Genomic DNA, 17,726 nt, shown 5'->3' with positions numbered 1-17,726 from the left:
CTTTCCTCAACATAATAAATGCCATATATGACAAGGTCATATATGACAAACCCACAGCCAACATCGTTCTCAATGGTGAAAAACTGAAAGCATTTCCATTAAGATCAGGAGCAATACAAGGTTTCACACTCTCACCACTATTATTCAACATAGTTTTGGAAATTTTAGCCCCAGCAATCAGAGAAGAAAAAGAAATAAAAGGAATCTAAATTGGAAAAGAAGAAGTAAAGCTGTCACTGTTTGCAGATGACATGATACTATACACAGAGAATCCTAAAGATGCTCCCAGAAAATTACTAGAGCTAATCAATGAATTTGGTAAAGTAGCAGAATCCAAAATTAATGCACAGAAATCTCTTGCATTCCTATGCACTAATGATGAAAAATCTGAAAGAGAAATTAAGGAAACACTCCCATTTACCACTGCAACAAAAAGAATAAAATACCTAGGAATAAACTTACCTATGGAGACAAAAGACCTGTATGCAGAAAATTATAAGACACTGATGAAAGAAATTAAGGATGATTCAAACAAATGGAGAGATATACCATGCTCTTGGTTTGGAAGAATGAACACTGTGAAAATGACTATACTACCCAAAGCAATCTACAGATTCAATGCAATCCCTATCAAACTACCAATGGCATTTTTCACAGAACCAGAACAAAAAACTTTACAATTTTTTGTAAAGCCAAAGCAATGTTTAGAAAGAGAAATGGAGCTCTAGGAATCAGGCTCCTGGACTTCAGATTATACTACAAAGCTACAGTAATCAAGACAGTATGGTACTGGCACAAAAACAGAAATATAGATCTGTGGAATAGGATAGAAAGCCCAAAGATAAACCCATGCACATATGGTCAACTTAATTTTGATAAAGGAGGCAGGAATATACAATGGAGAAAAGACAGCCTCTTCAAAAGGTGGTGCTGGGAAAACTGGACAGCTACATGTAGAAGAATGAAATTATAACACTCCCTTACACCATACACAAAAATAAACTCAAAGTGGATTAAAGACTTAAATGTAAGGCCAGACACTATCAAACTCTTAGAGGAAAACATAGGCAGAACACTCTATGACATAAATTACAGCAAGATCCTTTTGACCCACCTCCTAGAGGAATGGAAATAAAAGCAAAAATAAACAAATGTGACCTAATGAAACTTAAAAGGTTTTGCACAGCAAAGGAAACCATAAATAAGAGGAAAAGATAACCTCAGAATGGGAGAAAATATTTGCAAATGAAGCCACTGACCAAGGATTAATCTCTAAAATATACAAGCAGATCATGGAGCTCAATATCAAACAAACAAAAAATCCAATCCAAAAATGAGCAGAAGATCTAAATCGACGTTTCTCCAAAGAAGATATACAGATTGCCAACAAACACATGAAAGGATGCTCAACATCACTAATCATTAGAGAAATGCAAATCAAAAGTACAATGAGGTATCATCTCACACCATTGAGAATGGCCATGATCAGAAAATCTACAAACAATAAATGCTGGAGAGGGTGTGGGGAAAAGGGAACCCTCATGCACTGTTGGTGGGAATACAAATTGATACAGCCACTATGGAGAACAGTATAGATGTTCCTTAAAAAAATAAAAATAGAACTATAATATGACCCAGCAATCCCACTACTGGGCATATACCCTGAAAAAACTACACTTCAAAAAGGGTCATGTACCACAATGTTCATTGCAGCTCTATTTACAATAGCCAGGACATGTAAGCAACCTAAGTGTCCATCGACAGATGAATGGATAAAGAAGATGTGGCACATATATACCGTGAAATATTACTCGGCCATAAAGGGAAACGAAATTGAGTTATTTGTAGTGAGGTGGATGGACATAGAGTCTGTCATACAGAGTGAAGTAAGTCAGAAAGAGAAAATCAAATACTGTATACTAACACATATATATATGGGATCTAAAAAAAAAAAATGGTTTTGAGGAACCTAGGGGCAGAACAGGAATAAAGACACAGACATTGAGAATGGAGTTGAGGACATGGGGAGGCGGAAGGCTAAGCTGGGACGAAGTGAGGGAGTGGTATGGACATATATACACTATGAAATGTAAAATCGATAGCTAGTGGGAAGCAGCCACATAGCACAGGGAGATCAGCTCGGTGCTTTGTGACCACCTAGAGGGGTGGGATAGGGAGGGTGGGAGGGAGGGAGACGCAAGAGGGAGGAGATATGGGGATATATGTATATATATAGCTGATTCACTTTGTTATACAGCAGAAACTAACACACCATTGTAAAGCAATTATACTCCAATAAAGATGTTAAAAAAATTCGTCAGTCTAGAAATAAATGGACAATTTTATTTGAGCTATCCTGAAGATTACTACCTGGAGACAGTCTTTCAGAAAGCTCTGAGGGCTGTTCCATCGGTTAGAGGTCAAAGCCAGTTATATAAGTTTCTGAGACAAAGGGTTATAAGTCAAATGACAGATTACACAATCCAGATCTGTGCTTACAAAGCTAATAGTGGGTCATCATAACCCATTAAAGGATTAAGGAGAAAGGGGTTCTCCTGAGGAGGTCTGGTTAATGCAGATGCACAGTACACTCTAAAGGGGAGGGAAGAGGCCCAAGCAGGCAGATGAAAATTTTGTTTAAATTTTTTTTGTCTTACTCTCAGATATAAATTTTATTTCATCAAGATCATAGTTAAGTTTGAACCATATAGTGTTGGGGAAGAAGAATTTTCCTCTACCGTTCTAGGTTCTCCTGGTTGTTCTAATAATTAAATTGACATGAGACAGATTAACAGGGGAAAATCACACTAAAGGTTAATAGCTTGTATACATGGGTAAGTCCCAGGAAAATTGAGTAAGTCGCCAAAATGACCAAAGCCCTCACCTTAAATACCAGCAGGAACTGCAAGTGGGAAGGCCTTGAAGCAGAATGAACTTGGTATGTTTGAGAAATAGAAAGACCAGTGTGGTTGGAATGTGTGAATGAGATGAGGGTAGAGAGATGATTGAAGGCAAGATCACCCAGGGCCTTATAGGCCATTTAAAGAAGTTTGGATACTATCTTAAAGGGTATGGGTACAATTGAAGGGATTCAACAAGGTCAGATTAGAGCTTTTAAGAGGTTACTTGGGCTGCTGTTTGGAGAATGCACTGTAAGGGTACAAAGAAGAATGCCTCTGTCATCCAGGCAGGAGGTAATGGGGGCTTGAGGCAGTGCAGGTGGACAGATTAGATGTGCAAAATCTTCCAGAGTGAAAAAGAATCTTAATGGATAGGATATGGGTATGAGTAGAAAGCAGATGGTATGAGGATTGTCAGTATTATCAAAGGCTTAAAACAAGAGACCCTATAGAAATTACACACTGAGGTTTATCCCTATATTCCTAAAGCTGGTGAGCAATCTCCATGATTCTTGGTAACTTGGCAGAGTTTCTGAAAATTATGGACTTGTGTGACTTTTTCTTCCATTTAAGAAGATTTAGGTTACTGCAAAGGCCACTAGACACGATCAGTTCAACCTAGTAGATATGGAACGAAAATGTATGAAAAATGTGTACTGTTATTTAAAGAACCACTTGACTAGTATCTTGCCCTGGGGGTGCCATAAAAAGATGTCAGTTCAGCTTGGTGCTGCTCAGGTTGGGTTCTTAGGAAGGAGATGCTGAGGCAGAGTTTGGGGTGCTAGATATTTATTAGGGATCCATACCTGTGAAAGGAAGAAGGGAGAAGCAAGATTGGGCAAATAAAAAAGTCAGTTTCAATGCAGGTCCAACAAAGTGTGGGTGGACCCCGAAGGGAACTCTGGAGCAAATATTGCCCATCAGAGTGACCTGCATTAAGCCCAAACTGCTGGGTCTTTACATCCTTGCCTCACTCTGTCATTGGATATAGGCTACCCCAGGAATGGTGTGCCTTTGGGCGAGGCTGTTCTCTGCAGCTGAGTCCAACCCTGAAGCTGGTGACAGGTAAACATCAAATGCTTTCTAGAAGTGGATGGCACATCCCCATATCCACCACAAGTACTGCATTGCTGAAGAGAAGTAGTAAGTAATTTGGCTAGCTGATGTATTCTTTAATTTACGTATTTGTTTCCTCTCGAGATCTCAAGATAAAACATACACAATTTTTTAATCACAAAATATTTACCAGTCACTGGGACAATCCAAGAGAGGGTAACTAAGAGATAAGAGATTGGTTGGAGAAACCAAGATCAGGAAAAGCACAAAGAGAAAAAACTAATGGAAGGAGGCTTCTAGGAGCAAAGAGAAACAAATTTTAATAAAATACATGGAGTTATGGCATCCGGTCCTGGACCTTATTTCAAAAATCACTACAATGAACATATCTTTAAAACAGTTTTTTAAATTACATTGTAAAATGTTATTAGCTCTATTTTGTTCCCTTGACAGATATGGAAAACGTGGATAAAAGAGACCGACCATTCATGACAGTTCAGAAAAATGATACCTCAGGTATTTTTTCTACTTCTAAGCCCGTTTTATGATTTATGGTGGATTATTGGTGATATAAAATTGGAATATTGATTTTCAAAAGTTTAATAATGGAAGGTTCATTTTTTGGTCACATTGAAGATTTCTCCAGTTCCCTTACAATAGTCAGGCCAACCATTCTTTCCTGTGCTTGTCCTTAAATCATTTGGAAGCTTCTTGCAGTCACGTGATCCATGATATACTTAATAAATCTTAATTGCCTTATATCGCACAGGTGAATTTTTCACATCATTGAGGCAATGATGCTTGAATTACCCAAATTTTTATACTTCACACTACTTGGGCTTAGAGTGTCCTCTACCTATGTTTTACTTTATCAAAATAGTTAGTATCAAACTAAACTAGGACATTTTATATGCTTGGATGGAGAATGGCTGCCCAAACATTTTGTATCATTTTAATTTTATCTGGCCTATTAACTTTTTTAGGTTTCAGTTTCAACCGTTTTTCGTATTTAATTGAAATCAATTTTTCTAAGTTAAAAATGCAGCTATGACTTTAAAAATTCTATTTACTTAATTTGATTCATAAGAATGTGATACTTAAATATTCACAGTTGATGACTAATACACTTTAAATAAAAAGAATGGTCACACTTTGTAACTTGACAATATAATTTTCTAAGATTCTCAATGTACTAACTTAAATGGAAGTATTCCTTTTATGCCGTTTTAGAAGTAATTTTATGCAAGGAATATAGTGGTAATATTTTTTAAATTTCCAGAAACTGAGGTTCAAATATACTACGAATATTGCAATATATTACTTCTCATATTTGCTTTAAAATCTTTAAAAATAAGACCTGCAGTCAACATGTTGCCATAACTCTATTTTGACTTCCAATAACATAATACTATTTCTTTGTCATTTTCTGTTTTTGATGAAAAACAGGTAATCTGGTATTTCGTATGAAAAATGAAATGAGAAGCACCAAGTATAAACCAGTAGACTATCAACAGTTGCATGCATTAACTGAAGCAAAAAAATTAGCTTCTGCCTCTACGGAGCTAAAGGTTATAAGTTGTATGTGTGTGTGTTTTCTAGTTTTGGAAAATTGAATTGCTAGAAAGTAAAATGGTAGTTACAATGAAATGTGAAAATAAATAACATTCTAAATAGTTTTTAGAATCTTCCAACTATTGGCAATAGTGAATAGCAACATTTATTTCCTATTTCTTTATTTTTTTGGCTGTGTTGGGTCTTCGTTGCTGCATGTGCACTTTATTTGTGGCAAGCGGGGGCTACTCTTCATTGCGGTGCACGGGCTTCTCATTGCGGTGGCTTCTCTTGTTATGGAACACAGGCTCTAGGCGCATGGGCTTCAGTAGTTGCAGCACACAGGCTCAGTAGTTGTGGCTTGAGGGCTCAGTACTTATGACTTGTGGGTTCTAGAGCACAGGCTCAGTAGTTGTGGCGCACGGGCTTAGTTGCTCCACGGCATGTGGGATCTTCCTGAACCAGGGCACAAACCCGTGTCCCCCTGCACTGGCAGGCAGATTCTTAACCACTGCGCCACCAGGGAAGCCCTGTGAATAGCAACATTTATTGAATGCTCTCAGACACTGTGCTATGTAGTCTACATGCATTACTCATTTAATGTTCTTAACAACCCCATAAGGCCTGAATTCAACTTTATTTTTAGAAAGATAGCTATCTCATTAATTTTCAACAATTTCTAACATAATCTAAAAAAAATAAAAATTGCTAGTATGTGCTAGCGATGGATTATCATCTAATTTAGAGCTCCTTCTGCAACACCATACAAAGTATGCCCCCAGGTGCCTCTCTTTTCTCGAATTCCCTTTTTGCCCTGATCTAAGCAGAGGTGAGCCTCGACTAGATTTGAAAGAGGTTTACGTGCAAGTGATTGTGCACAGTATTTTAGGACCACGGATGGGTTTAGGATTATTCAGGCAGTATGTTTCCCTCTTATGCAAATAATAGAGTACATTATAAGCAGCATTTTTATTGCTTGGTTAAATTTTAAAATCTGGTTTACCAAAGCAACATATTAAGCAAGTTACAAGCTTTCATGTGTATTTAATATTTTTGTGTTATATTAGTTTTACATAGCTTTTTATTGTTAATATCTTTTTAAAAAGGCAACTCTCATGATTTCAAGGCACATTTGATACCCTATTCTGGGGAAATTACCATATATTCATGAGCTATGTCCCCTCAAACTAAGGAGACCACTTAAAAAGTAGGGCATTATTTGTTTGTTTCAGATATAGCTTTAAACTAATTTAATGTTATTCAAAGGAATTTTGTGGCAAAATCACTTACATAACTATCATCCTAATAAAACTATTTTCATATTTCTGACTTCTGTGCTGATCTGTTGTATATATACCACCTATACACATATGTATTGATACATATAATAAATACTTATTATGTGCCTTGAATATATAATGGTGAACAACATATAACACCTACCCTCATGGGGTGTACTATTTGCAGGAGAGAGGGAGGAGAGAAGCCAGTGTTTATCAAATAAGCCCTGAAATAAAATTATATTAAGTATAAACTCCAATAAAAAAGGCTGTCTGGTGTATAATAACAGGACTTGATCCTAACTGGGTGGGAAGGCTTTTCTAAGGAAGTGACATTGTAATTGGAAGCTCAAGGACAATAAGAATTAGCCAAACAAAAACAGGAGTGATGAGTACCCCAAATAGAAAAAGATGCATACCTTATCACATTACAATTTTTGGATATTTAGGTTGTATCCAAGTTTGTGATATTGGAAATCATGTTTCCGTAAATATCTTCATGCATAGACACTTTACGTGGATAAATTCCCGTGATTGGGATGTCTGGGCCAAAAAGCATGAATGTTTTTTAGTTCTCTTCCAAAGTACTGTTGTAGTAAAGTTGCCACTACAAACATTTTGTCTACACCCTTTTCAGTATTGGAATGTGTACAGTTGACTCTTGAGCAATGCGAGGGTTAGGGGTGCTGACCATCTATTGGAAGAAAATCTGTGTATAATTTATAGTTAGCCCTCCTAGTCAGCCCTCTGAATCCAAGGTTGCTCTGTATCTATGGCTCTACATCCTCAGATTTAACCAGCGGATTGTGTGATACTGTAGTATTTAGTGAAAAAAATGCACGTATAAGTGGACCCATGCAGTTCAAACCTGTGTTGTTCAAGGTTGACTGTACATATATGTTCATATATATATTCCAAGTATTATCTATATATCTGTTCATCCATCTGTCTGTCCATCTGTCCCTCCATCTATTCCTCTATCCAGATGCACATTTTGGATGAATGGGGAATCGTTGAATGTTAAAATAAATATTTGGTCAAAGTGAATTTCTCTTTGATGATAGGATTTCTATCAAAGAATAAACATTTAAAATTTTAAATTATTAATGTGGTTTTTTGAGTTTGACATTAAGTTCAGGGACAATAATTTCTTAGCACTGTCAGCTATCTATATTGCTTCTCTGGCCACTGTGTTATACATTTATGAGGTTAAATGGATGATCACTCTCAACTGACATTTTAAATAACATCAATAACCTTTTTGTTCACAGAATACCATTCATGAAGAAGCTTTTTAGTTATATATTTTCTAGAAATAACTTGGTACCTGGGATTCATAGCTTGGCAAATCTCAAAAAATCTCTTTCCATCAACTACTGAAAATGGTTCACAGTCTGTAGCAATCATTTTGACAAGCTTTTTGCTTCCATTTTTAGTCTCCATAGAGTCATAATAATAAATAATTGTCCTTTTAAAGCATTTTTGTAATATCCGTTGTTTTGAATTTGGTCAGTGAGAACAAAATGTGTCCTGGATAACTCATCATTTTCAAATAGTCTTCTTTCCTTTATACAATCTTCATTTTTTTATTATCTCTAGTTTGAGGAAGATTTATTGGGAATGTCATTTTCATGATTTTTGGACTCTTCCCATCTCATTTAATTTAGAGATATCAACTTGACATTTTGCTTTTAATTTATTCTTGTAAGATGTGAACAATTCCCAAATAGGGCTTTTTCTTGAAAGACACATGGCTTAAATGGAATTAGATAACTTAAAATTAAATACAATTCTTAAAATTTATTTTGTTTAATGTTATGAATGCTAGTATATCAAACAGCCTACACCAACTGGAATTATGATAATATTGTCTCTGTTATCCTTTCTTATATTATTTTTTAACATTTTATGAAATATGTGTTGACTGAAGAATAATATTTTATTCTTAATGTTACATAGTTAACACATTCTCTCTTAGTATTTGTATTATCAGTCAATTCCCAATTTTTTTTACTAATTAAATATGCTCATTTTTTTGCACATGAAATTAACAGCTTTAACAATCATTATTACTACGGCACTTTACTGTGGCAATATTAAATGTAAACATACTCAAGCTGAATGATAGAATGTTAACATTTAAAGCACATAAGAAGGACTTCCCTTGTTGCGCAGTGGTTAAGAACCTGCCTGCCAATGCAGGGGAGACGGGTTCGATCCCTGGTCTGCGAAGATCCCACATGCCACGGAGCAAATAAGCCCATGTGCCACAGCTACTGAGCCCGTGTGCCACAACTACTGAAGCCCACGCGCCTAGAGCCCGTGCTCCACAACTAGAGAAGCCACTGCAATGAGACGCCCGTGCACTGCGATGAAGAGTATCCTCCGCTTGCTGCAACTAGAGAAAGCCCGCGTGCAGCAACGAAGACACAATGCAGCCAAAAATAAATTAATTAATTAATTTTTTAAAAAGCACGAAAGAAGATTTTTGCTTCAAGTAACATCTAGAATGCTTAGCTATATTTGAAAAGAAATTAACAGTAAGTATTTTTAATTAACAATAAATTAGGAAGTCTTGCCTGATTCATTTTGCTGGTATTGTTATACTGATTAGATGTGATAGTGACCTATATAATTGCTGTGTTATTGATCATGCACAAATTCTGGGATGCCAGATGAGACACTGATGTGCACATTGAGTAATCTAGTCTTTCAAAGGCTGAGACTGAACCTGAAGCCAAATAGTAGATGTGGGCTGAAAATTGAGACCAATTTTTGGTACATTACATGTTAACTGTTCATTCCCAGTTTAAGTACAAAAGAGATCATTACAATTATTTTTATTTTGAATTTCTTTGCTTAGCAAGAATGAATATTTCTTGTCCAACTCAAGTAATCCATCTACTAATTCTTTTTTTAAAACACTATATTATGGAAAATTGCAAGAATATGCAAAATTAGAGTGAATGGTATCATTAATCTCCACGTAACATTATCCAGCTTCAGCTATGAACAACTCTTGGCCATTATTTCCTCTGTACTCCCACCTACGACTTCCCTCTGCACCAGATTATTTTGAAATCTCAAACATCATAATATTCACCATAAATATTTCAGCATGTATCTCTAAAAGATTAGGGCTATAAAACCCCAAACCCTACAATACCATTACTATTAAAATGTTCATGATTTCTTAATAATTTCAAATAATCAGTGTTAAATTTCCCTGATTGTCTCCAAATTTTTTTCTTAACGTTTATTCAAATTAGTATCTAAATAATATCCATATATTACAATTGATTTTTATTTTTTTAGGTTTCTTCCTTCATCCTCTTGTGTCCTTTTTTTTAATATAAATTTATTTCATTTTATTTATGTATTTTTGGCCACGTTGGGTCTTCGTTGCTGTGCGCAGACTTTCTCTAGTTGTGGTGAGCGGGGGCTACTCTTTGTTGCGGTGCAGGGTCTTCTCATTGCAGTGGCTTCTCTTGTTGCAGAGCACGGGCTCTAGGCGCACGGGCTTCAGTAGTTGTGGTTCGTGGGCTCTAGAACGCAGGCTCAGTAGTTACGGTGCAGGGACTTAGTTGCTCCGCACCATGTGGGATCTTCCTGGACCAGGACTCGAACCCATGTCCCCTGTATTGGCAGGCAGATTCTTAACCACTGTGCCACCAGGGAAGCCCCATCCTCTTGTATTTTTATAATTTATTTTTTGAAGAAAATGTAGTGTTTATCCTTTATATTTTCTTACAGTCTAGATTTTGCTGATTACATCCTGGTGGTGTCATTAAACATATTTACCTATCTCTTGTATTTCCAGTAATTGGTAGTTATATCTGGAGACTTGATCAGATTCAAGTTCAATTTATTTTGGTAAGAACACTTATTGACAGAATCTCTGCGCTTGTCTTTTTCTATTATAAATAGTGCTGCAGTGAATAGCTTTGTTCACCTATCTTTTTATACTTTGGCCAATACAGTTTTCAGATAGATTTCTATAGGTAAGATTGCTAGGTCAAAGGATAAATCCATATGAAACTCCAAATTCCCTTCTACACGGGGTTGCATCATTTTGTATCCCCACTAGCAACGTAAGAGAGAGAACATGTTTTCCCATAGCCTCACACAGTGTTTTGTTAAATATTTGAGTTTTTGCCAACCTGATAGATGAGGAATTGCGTCTTAGTATAGTTTAAAAAATTTTTTATTTCTTCATTTCTGTATTGAGTTATAACTCACATATAGTGAAGTACACAAATCTAAAGTGTACACATCAATGAATTTTGACATAGGTACATGTAACCAACACTTAAATTGTCCACTAATTACTGTTGTTTATATCTAAAAATGGATCATCTGGCCCAAAGGGCTTTCACGGTATTTCAGGGTACCTATTTAGGGTTTTATTATCTTGGCTCATCACAAGAAACTACTTTCGAATGTATTACTTTTGTAATTTTTAATTCATCAGCATTCTGCATAAACCATCATCCACCTAAAATATTGCTTTCAAATGGCTTATTGCTCAGCAAAATGAATTGGAATCACCTAGAAATTACTCTATTGAAAAAGATACACTGTTGTGGCCTCTGCCGCTGCGGAGCACAGGCTCCGGACGTGCAGGCTCAGCGGCCATGGCTCACGGGCCTAGCCGCCCCGCGGCATGTGGGATCTTCCCGGACCGGGGCATGAACCCATGTCCCCTGCATCGGCAGGCGGACTCTCAACCACTGTGCCACCAGGGAAGCCCAAAGATACAATTTTAAATCTTGTTTGTTTAAAAACTTTATTTTTTAAAAACATTTTGGCCAAAGATAGAAGTAGAGTCAATGAGTGAATTTACAAAAAACTCAGAATGTTCTGCAAAATATTGGAAGTGTCTAGTAAAAAACTGTAGCTTTATTTTCACGTTTATAGTCTACTTAATTGGTCTTTCCCTGGCATCAAAGGCAGCAGCATTGATTTTTTTTAAATTATAGAAATGTGTCTACATCTTTCACCAATGTGTTTTAATTTTTTTGTACAGTATGGACCAAATATGTCAAAGAAATCTAATTTTAAAAGTTGTGCCTGCTGCAACAAACTTCAGAGACTATAGATGGTAAATAGTTGGAATGAGTTTTAGGCATTCTTCAAGCAAACACAAGTGTCTGATTTTAGAAACACTACATATGTACTTTTATTTTTTCTGTGAAATAGAGATGGCTGTATGTTTTCCTGCAATATCCTGTTCTGACTTATTTATTTAATAAATTTATTTATTTTATTTATTTACTTTTGGCTTCATTGGGTCTTCATTGCTGTGTGTGGGCTTTCTCTAGTTGTGGCGAGCCTGGGCTACTCTTCATTGCAGTGTGAGTGCTTCTCATTGTGGTGGCTTCTCTTGTTGCAGAGCATGGACTCTAGGCACACGGGCTTCAGTAGTTGTGTCACGTGGGCTCAGTAGTTGTGTCTTGCGGGCTCTAGAGCACAAGCCACAGGAGTTGTGGTGCAGGGGCTTAGTTGCTCCATGGCATGTGGGATCTTCCCAGACCAGGAATCGAACCCATGTCCCCTGCAATGGCAGGCGGATTCTTAACCACTGTACCACCAGGGATGTCCCTCCTGTTCTGACTTAAATGTACTTTTCTCCTAAATTTCATAATTGTAGCACTCTTAAGAAAAGATTTGACTTTGACTTTGTGTTTTTTTAAGTAATGTTTGGGTTATTTTGTTTTCTTATACTCCTAATTTTGAATCAGTAACCACAACAGTGGAAAGATAAACTCAAGGTTATGGTAATCAGTGAATGACAGCTAGAAATAGCAAGCATTATAGAGTCTTTTTAGAACTTTTCTTCTGAAGTTTTTACATCTTCAGTATTGATCTGTTAAGCCTTTCAGGGTACTAAGTATTCTAGTAACTGGGAAAATATAAAATATGCATATTTCATCAAGTTTCTGATTTCAGATTAACACTTTTATAGATGTTTAAAAGTATTAAAATGAAATACACAAGTTCAGCATGTACATGTCAGTCAGAGTCTAACCACTTAAGGATTTAGAATAGAGGGGTCTTTAGTGCAGGAAATGGTTACACAGGTGATAGAGCTGAGAAGCCAGAGGACTGTGAACCAACACAGGGATTAGAACAGAAGTGAGTCATTGCCTTGCCTGGGTTGGAGGGACATTTAGAAAAAGCAAGGTTGTAGTACATCCCATAGGCTGAGGTTACCCAGAGGTAGTTAGAACCATAATAGAAATGTCAAGAAATGTTGGAGCAATGGAGAAGATGCAGATGCTTGTGGAGACCCCTCTGGAGAGAGAAGGCAGGAGAAGTGAGTAATCCTTTGGCTTCTGCCTTCCTCCCTCCCTCCCTCCAATCTCCCACTACCAATGTCTCCCTTTGTCTGAATCCAGCTGGAAGGCAGTTGCTAGGGGTGTCTGAGAAACACACGCTGCTCTCTGATGTGGAGCAGACAAGGAAGATGGCCAAGAATGGATCTTAAGGTAAACAGACCCAGGCCTGACATATCTCATCAACACAAACCCAAAAGCATTTTTTAAAAGTCATAAAATTCGGGAAAAATTTAAATTTAGTTGAAAATTTGGGTTTCAATGCTACCTGATTTTTCACTGTTTCCTTGTTTAGTACCTTCAAATAAAGATTTGCCTGAAATTTAAAATTTAATTTTTAATTTAAATTTTTATTTACAAAGTCATGGAGTTGAAAGATTAAAATTGTATATACAGTTCAAGGTCACATTTCTAGTAGATACTGAAGCTGAGACTAAAGCCAGGCCTCCTAATAACTTATCCATTGCCCCTTTCCCATCCACTGCTGAAGGACCACATAAAACCAATATGAACACTGAGGTTCTATGTGATTCTGATGTTTATGAGTTTGATGGTCTTGACCAAGTCTTTTAACCTCGCTGAACTTCACTGTCCTCATCTGTAACATGGGAATAGTGATGCCTATGATGCCTGGCAGGGAAGATGTGTAAAAAGGCAAGAAAATATATGGAATACTCTTGCAGATTTTCTGGGGCTAGATGAATTAAGGTGTTATTTATTGTATGTATGGAAAATAGAATTACTTCACCTTTCTTTAGAAAGGTGCTAATGTTAGAAAATGCATGAATAGGATTGAAAAAGAATAAGTATTTAACTTAGAAATTACAGATTAAACATTTTTATTGTGGAAAACACTTAAAAGACATGGAAATTGCTCCTCTTTTTTTTCCTTTAAATCTAGATCAGAAAAGCAGTGCAGACTTCAAAGATATCTAAAGAGCAGACACTAATAAAGCAACACAAGCAAGTGTGGTGGAAAGAACACCAAAGGCTAAATGAAGTCAGGTAAGAACTGAGGGAAATCTCAATTAAGAACACGCAGGGGGCTTCCCTGGTGGCGCAGTGGTCGAGAGTCCGCCTGCCGATGCGGGAGACGCGGGTTTGTGCCCCGGTCCGGGAGGATCCCACGTGCCGCGGAGCGGCTGGGCCCGTGAGCCATGGCCGCTGGGCCTGCACGTCCGGAGCCTGTGCTCCGCAACGGGAGAGGCCACAGCAGTGAGAGGCCCGCATACTGCAAAAACAAACAAACAAACAAAAAAAACCATGCAAGAATTACTGAGATGCACTTACCTAGGTAGATGTTCTGTAAATTTCCATATTAATTAAACTATTATAATCAAAATTTCATTTCCTCAGTTTAATTTGGAATCCAGTGAATATATTAATATGGCTTTTCCTTTCCTTAGGAAAAAAAGAAAGAGATAATCTTTTATGTCTGCTAACCACTTACTCTTCTGCACTCCCATTCATACATGTATTTATTTATATTATACTTAGTACTTTGGACTATAATGTTTTGCTTACATATTTGTCTTCTTACGAAGTGATAAACTTCTCAAGGACAAGCATCCCATCATATTCATCTTTATGTAGGATACATAGAAAGAGACAGATTAAATGCTTTCAGTAAATGAATAAACTAAGGGATTCAAGTTGAGTGATTTCTAAATGTAACGGCATCATGACTAACTTGTTCAGTTTGGATTTTTGACTTTTACTATTATTTCCAACAGTCACTTCAAGATGAATTAAAACAAAATAATGATTTTATACTTGATCTTAAATGTAATCTTTGAGAAATAAATTTTTTTTCAAAGGTCAACCAGAAAGTGAAGGCAGATGTGTTTCCCCTCCTTTTAAGGCATATATATTGGTTTTAATGACAGTGGTATTTATAAAGTATGCTTTTTAAAATATACGCTTGTAAGCATATATTTTATATAAAAATAGATAATTTTGTGGTCTCATTCTAAGCTAAATTTCCAAATACCATTAACTTCACTTTTGACATGGGTGCTTTTCATATTGATAGGAGTTTCCTATTCTGGCAAGTAATTCCTAAATGTGACATAAAAGACTCATGATTGGAAATAGTTTTACATCATTACATAACTTAAAACAGAGAAAAACAAAATTATATAGACTTTGTCATTCACACTTCCACTATAGAAATAAATCAGGCCCATTTTATCCCTCAAAATGTCACCTTTTAGGGCTTCCCTGGTGGTGCAGTGGTTGAGAATCTGCCTGCCGATGCAAGGGACACGGGTTTGAGCCCTGGTCTGGGAAGATCCCACATGCCACGGAGCAACTAGGCCCGTGAGCCACAACTACTGAGCCTGCGCATCTGGAGCCTGTGCTCCGCAACAAGAGAGGCCGCGATAGTGAGAGGCCCGCGCACCGCGATGAAGAGTGGCCCCCGCTTGCCACAACTAGAGAAAGCCCTCACACAGAAACGAAGACCCAACACAGCAAAAATAAATAAATTAATTAATAAACTCCTACCCCCAACATCTTAAAAAAAAGTCACCTTTTACAGAGAGAACTTTTGAGCCCATTGGAAATTTTTTTTTAGATTTGCATAATTGAAATATAAAAACAAAAGCCATTAGGAGGTTTTAATTATTGTGCTCACTGATGCAGGCTCAAATGTAAGGATGCTGGAGAAAGTTTTTTATCTTGGCTGTTCCACACCCTTCTTACTGTGTATATACCTTGTTCTTGAGTGAGATAAAGGAGGCACATAGGTTTCATTATGGAAAGTAATTCTTTTGGCTGACCTGGAATGACACAAAGGCGATGGAAATGAGGAATATTCAAGTAATAACGTTATGTCTTGAAACTTGTAAGGGTTGAAAATTGGACAAAAAGGAAGAATTCCAAGATAACTTTCTGTGTTATTCTAGAATGTAGGCTAATTACAATGTGTATTCAATGAAATTAAAAACTATTAGTGATAGGAGGAAAGTTCAAGAAATGGCTAGAAAGTTCGAGAATTTAGGGACCACCAGAAAATCAGGAGTTTAAATTCTATCAGTGTCTCTCAATCTTTAAAATCTACATTCCTTTTTAATAAAAGATGGAAAGTAAAATATTCTTATGCATCACCATAAGAGACTCCCATCTGCGAATTTCAGGTCCCCAGCAGGTAAGGGCCTCCAATGACATCTGACTTTTGCTGGGTAACTTAGTGTATGCCATCGTATGTTAAGTACTTTACATGCTTTGTTTCATTTAATCCTTACAGTGACCCTACGGAGTAGGTATCATTGTTATCCTCATTTTACAGATGAGAACCTTGAGGTTCAGAGGATTAAAATTATTTGCATAAGGTAAACCAGCTAGATTTTGTGGAGGTGGTATTGAATCACTTGCCTTTAACTCCTGTGCTCGCTGACCTTGGAGCTGAGCAGCTTTTTCTTTTTTCCATAGGGTTCTATTCACATCACCTGAGATCTAAATGGTCTAGGCTTACTAGAAAAAAAAAAACATTTGCCAAACCTTAATTCTTTAAAATCTGTCGTAAGAAAACTAGACAATTAAAATTTCAAGCTATAAAATTACATTTTATATTTAAATTTATAGAATTTAATATTTAAATGTATAAAATTATATTTACTATTTACTATGCTTTCCAAACTATACCCCTTGCAGACCTTGATACACTTTGCCAGGAGCACTTTCTTCCTTGTTTCAGAGTGACTGATTTTGAAATTAAAGAGGAAGTTATTTATATTGGCCATGTGGTAAAGAATTGCAATTATTATTTTAATAAGAACTTTTGACTAATAAAGTTTGAGGGATTTATTTGTAAGCCTTCCTACTTTTACTGTAGTTTCTGTTAGAAATATATGTGGTCTCTTACAATTTTAGTTTTAAAGCATTATTTGAAAGTATCACCTTTATACAGAATATATCATGGAGCTTTACCAACAACAATTAAATATTGTCTGGAAAAGTGTCTTTAAAGATGAAATTGAGGCCAGTATTCATAACTGTGTGACTCAGGCCATCTGAGAATTCGCTCTGATTCATTCCTTAGCCAACAGTTGTGAGATTTCCCTCTCTGCCCTCTGTGGTACACAGCTTGGGACAGACTCTTAAAAGACAGAGAAGCAGGTCAAATAGCTAGTCTGAGGTACCAAGCTGTCTGAACTGCTGAGTTCCTTCCTTATTGGAGGGATAGAGCTCTGGCCTTCAGCCTGCTCTGGTGCCCTAATTTTCTGCTGATCTCCTGGCTGTTAGTTCCACTAAGGAACTTTAACATTCTCTCTTACTCTGCCTTTCACAATCCATGCCCCTTTGCTTATTGTTTGCATAAATGGCTTTTGATTCTACCAGTCTCCAGTGCCCTATGTTTTCCTTGTTCTGCCGAAATTGGTAACTAAGTGCACCCTAGAAATCCTAGGAAGCTCTGGGTAATTTTTGATGTTCTGAGGAGACTGATTTTACTACATCTAGAACTTTGGCAGCATCCTGGGAGGACGAGGACCTGTATGAAAGTAGAGTCCTGAGAGTTCAAAAATGTCCTCACCAGGCAGGTGGTTGCATTGCTACTGGGCATTTCTAGGAAGTAGATTAATATATAATCTAGGCAAACAGTC

The 17,726-nt window shown here is 36.8% G+C and overlaps 1 protein-coding gene across 3 annotated transcripts in view; it reads left to right on the top strand.

Moving 5' to 3' along the window:
• Nucleotides 1–17,726, top strand: part of CCDC148 (coiled-coil domain containing 148) — a gene marked incomplete at both ends in the record, with an annotated part of 272,157 nt that overhangs the window by 91,935 nt on the left and 162,496 nt on the right. For 2 of the 3 annotated variants that reach the window (XM_079709816.1, XM_079709815.1), the window contains 3 exons: nucleotides 4,410–4,472; nucleotides 5,403–5,524; nucleotides 14,024–14,127. In XM_079709816.1, the coding sequence (XP_079565942.1) occupies nucleotides 4,410–4,472; nucleotides 5,403–5,524; nucleotides 14,024–14,127 (289 nt within the window). The remainder of the gene's footprint in view (nucleotides 1–4,409; nucleotides 4,473–5,402; nucleotides 5,525–14,023; nucleotides 14,128–17,726) is intronic. The other variant, XM_079709817.1, reaches the window with a different exon arrangement.

The sequence above is a fragment of the Hyperoodon ampullatus genome (assembly GCF_949752795.1).
Source record: "Hyperoodon ampullatus genome assembly, chromosome: 8".
Classification (NCBI taxonomy): Eukaryota; Metazoa; Chordata; class Mammalia; order Artiodactyla; family Ziphiidae; genus Hyperoodon; species Hyperoodon ampullatus.
The sequence above is the reverse complement of the archived record's forward strand: the minus strand, read 5'-3'. Positions and strand labels throughout refer to the sequence as shown.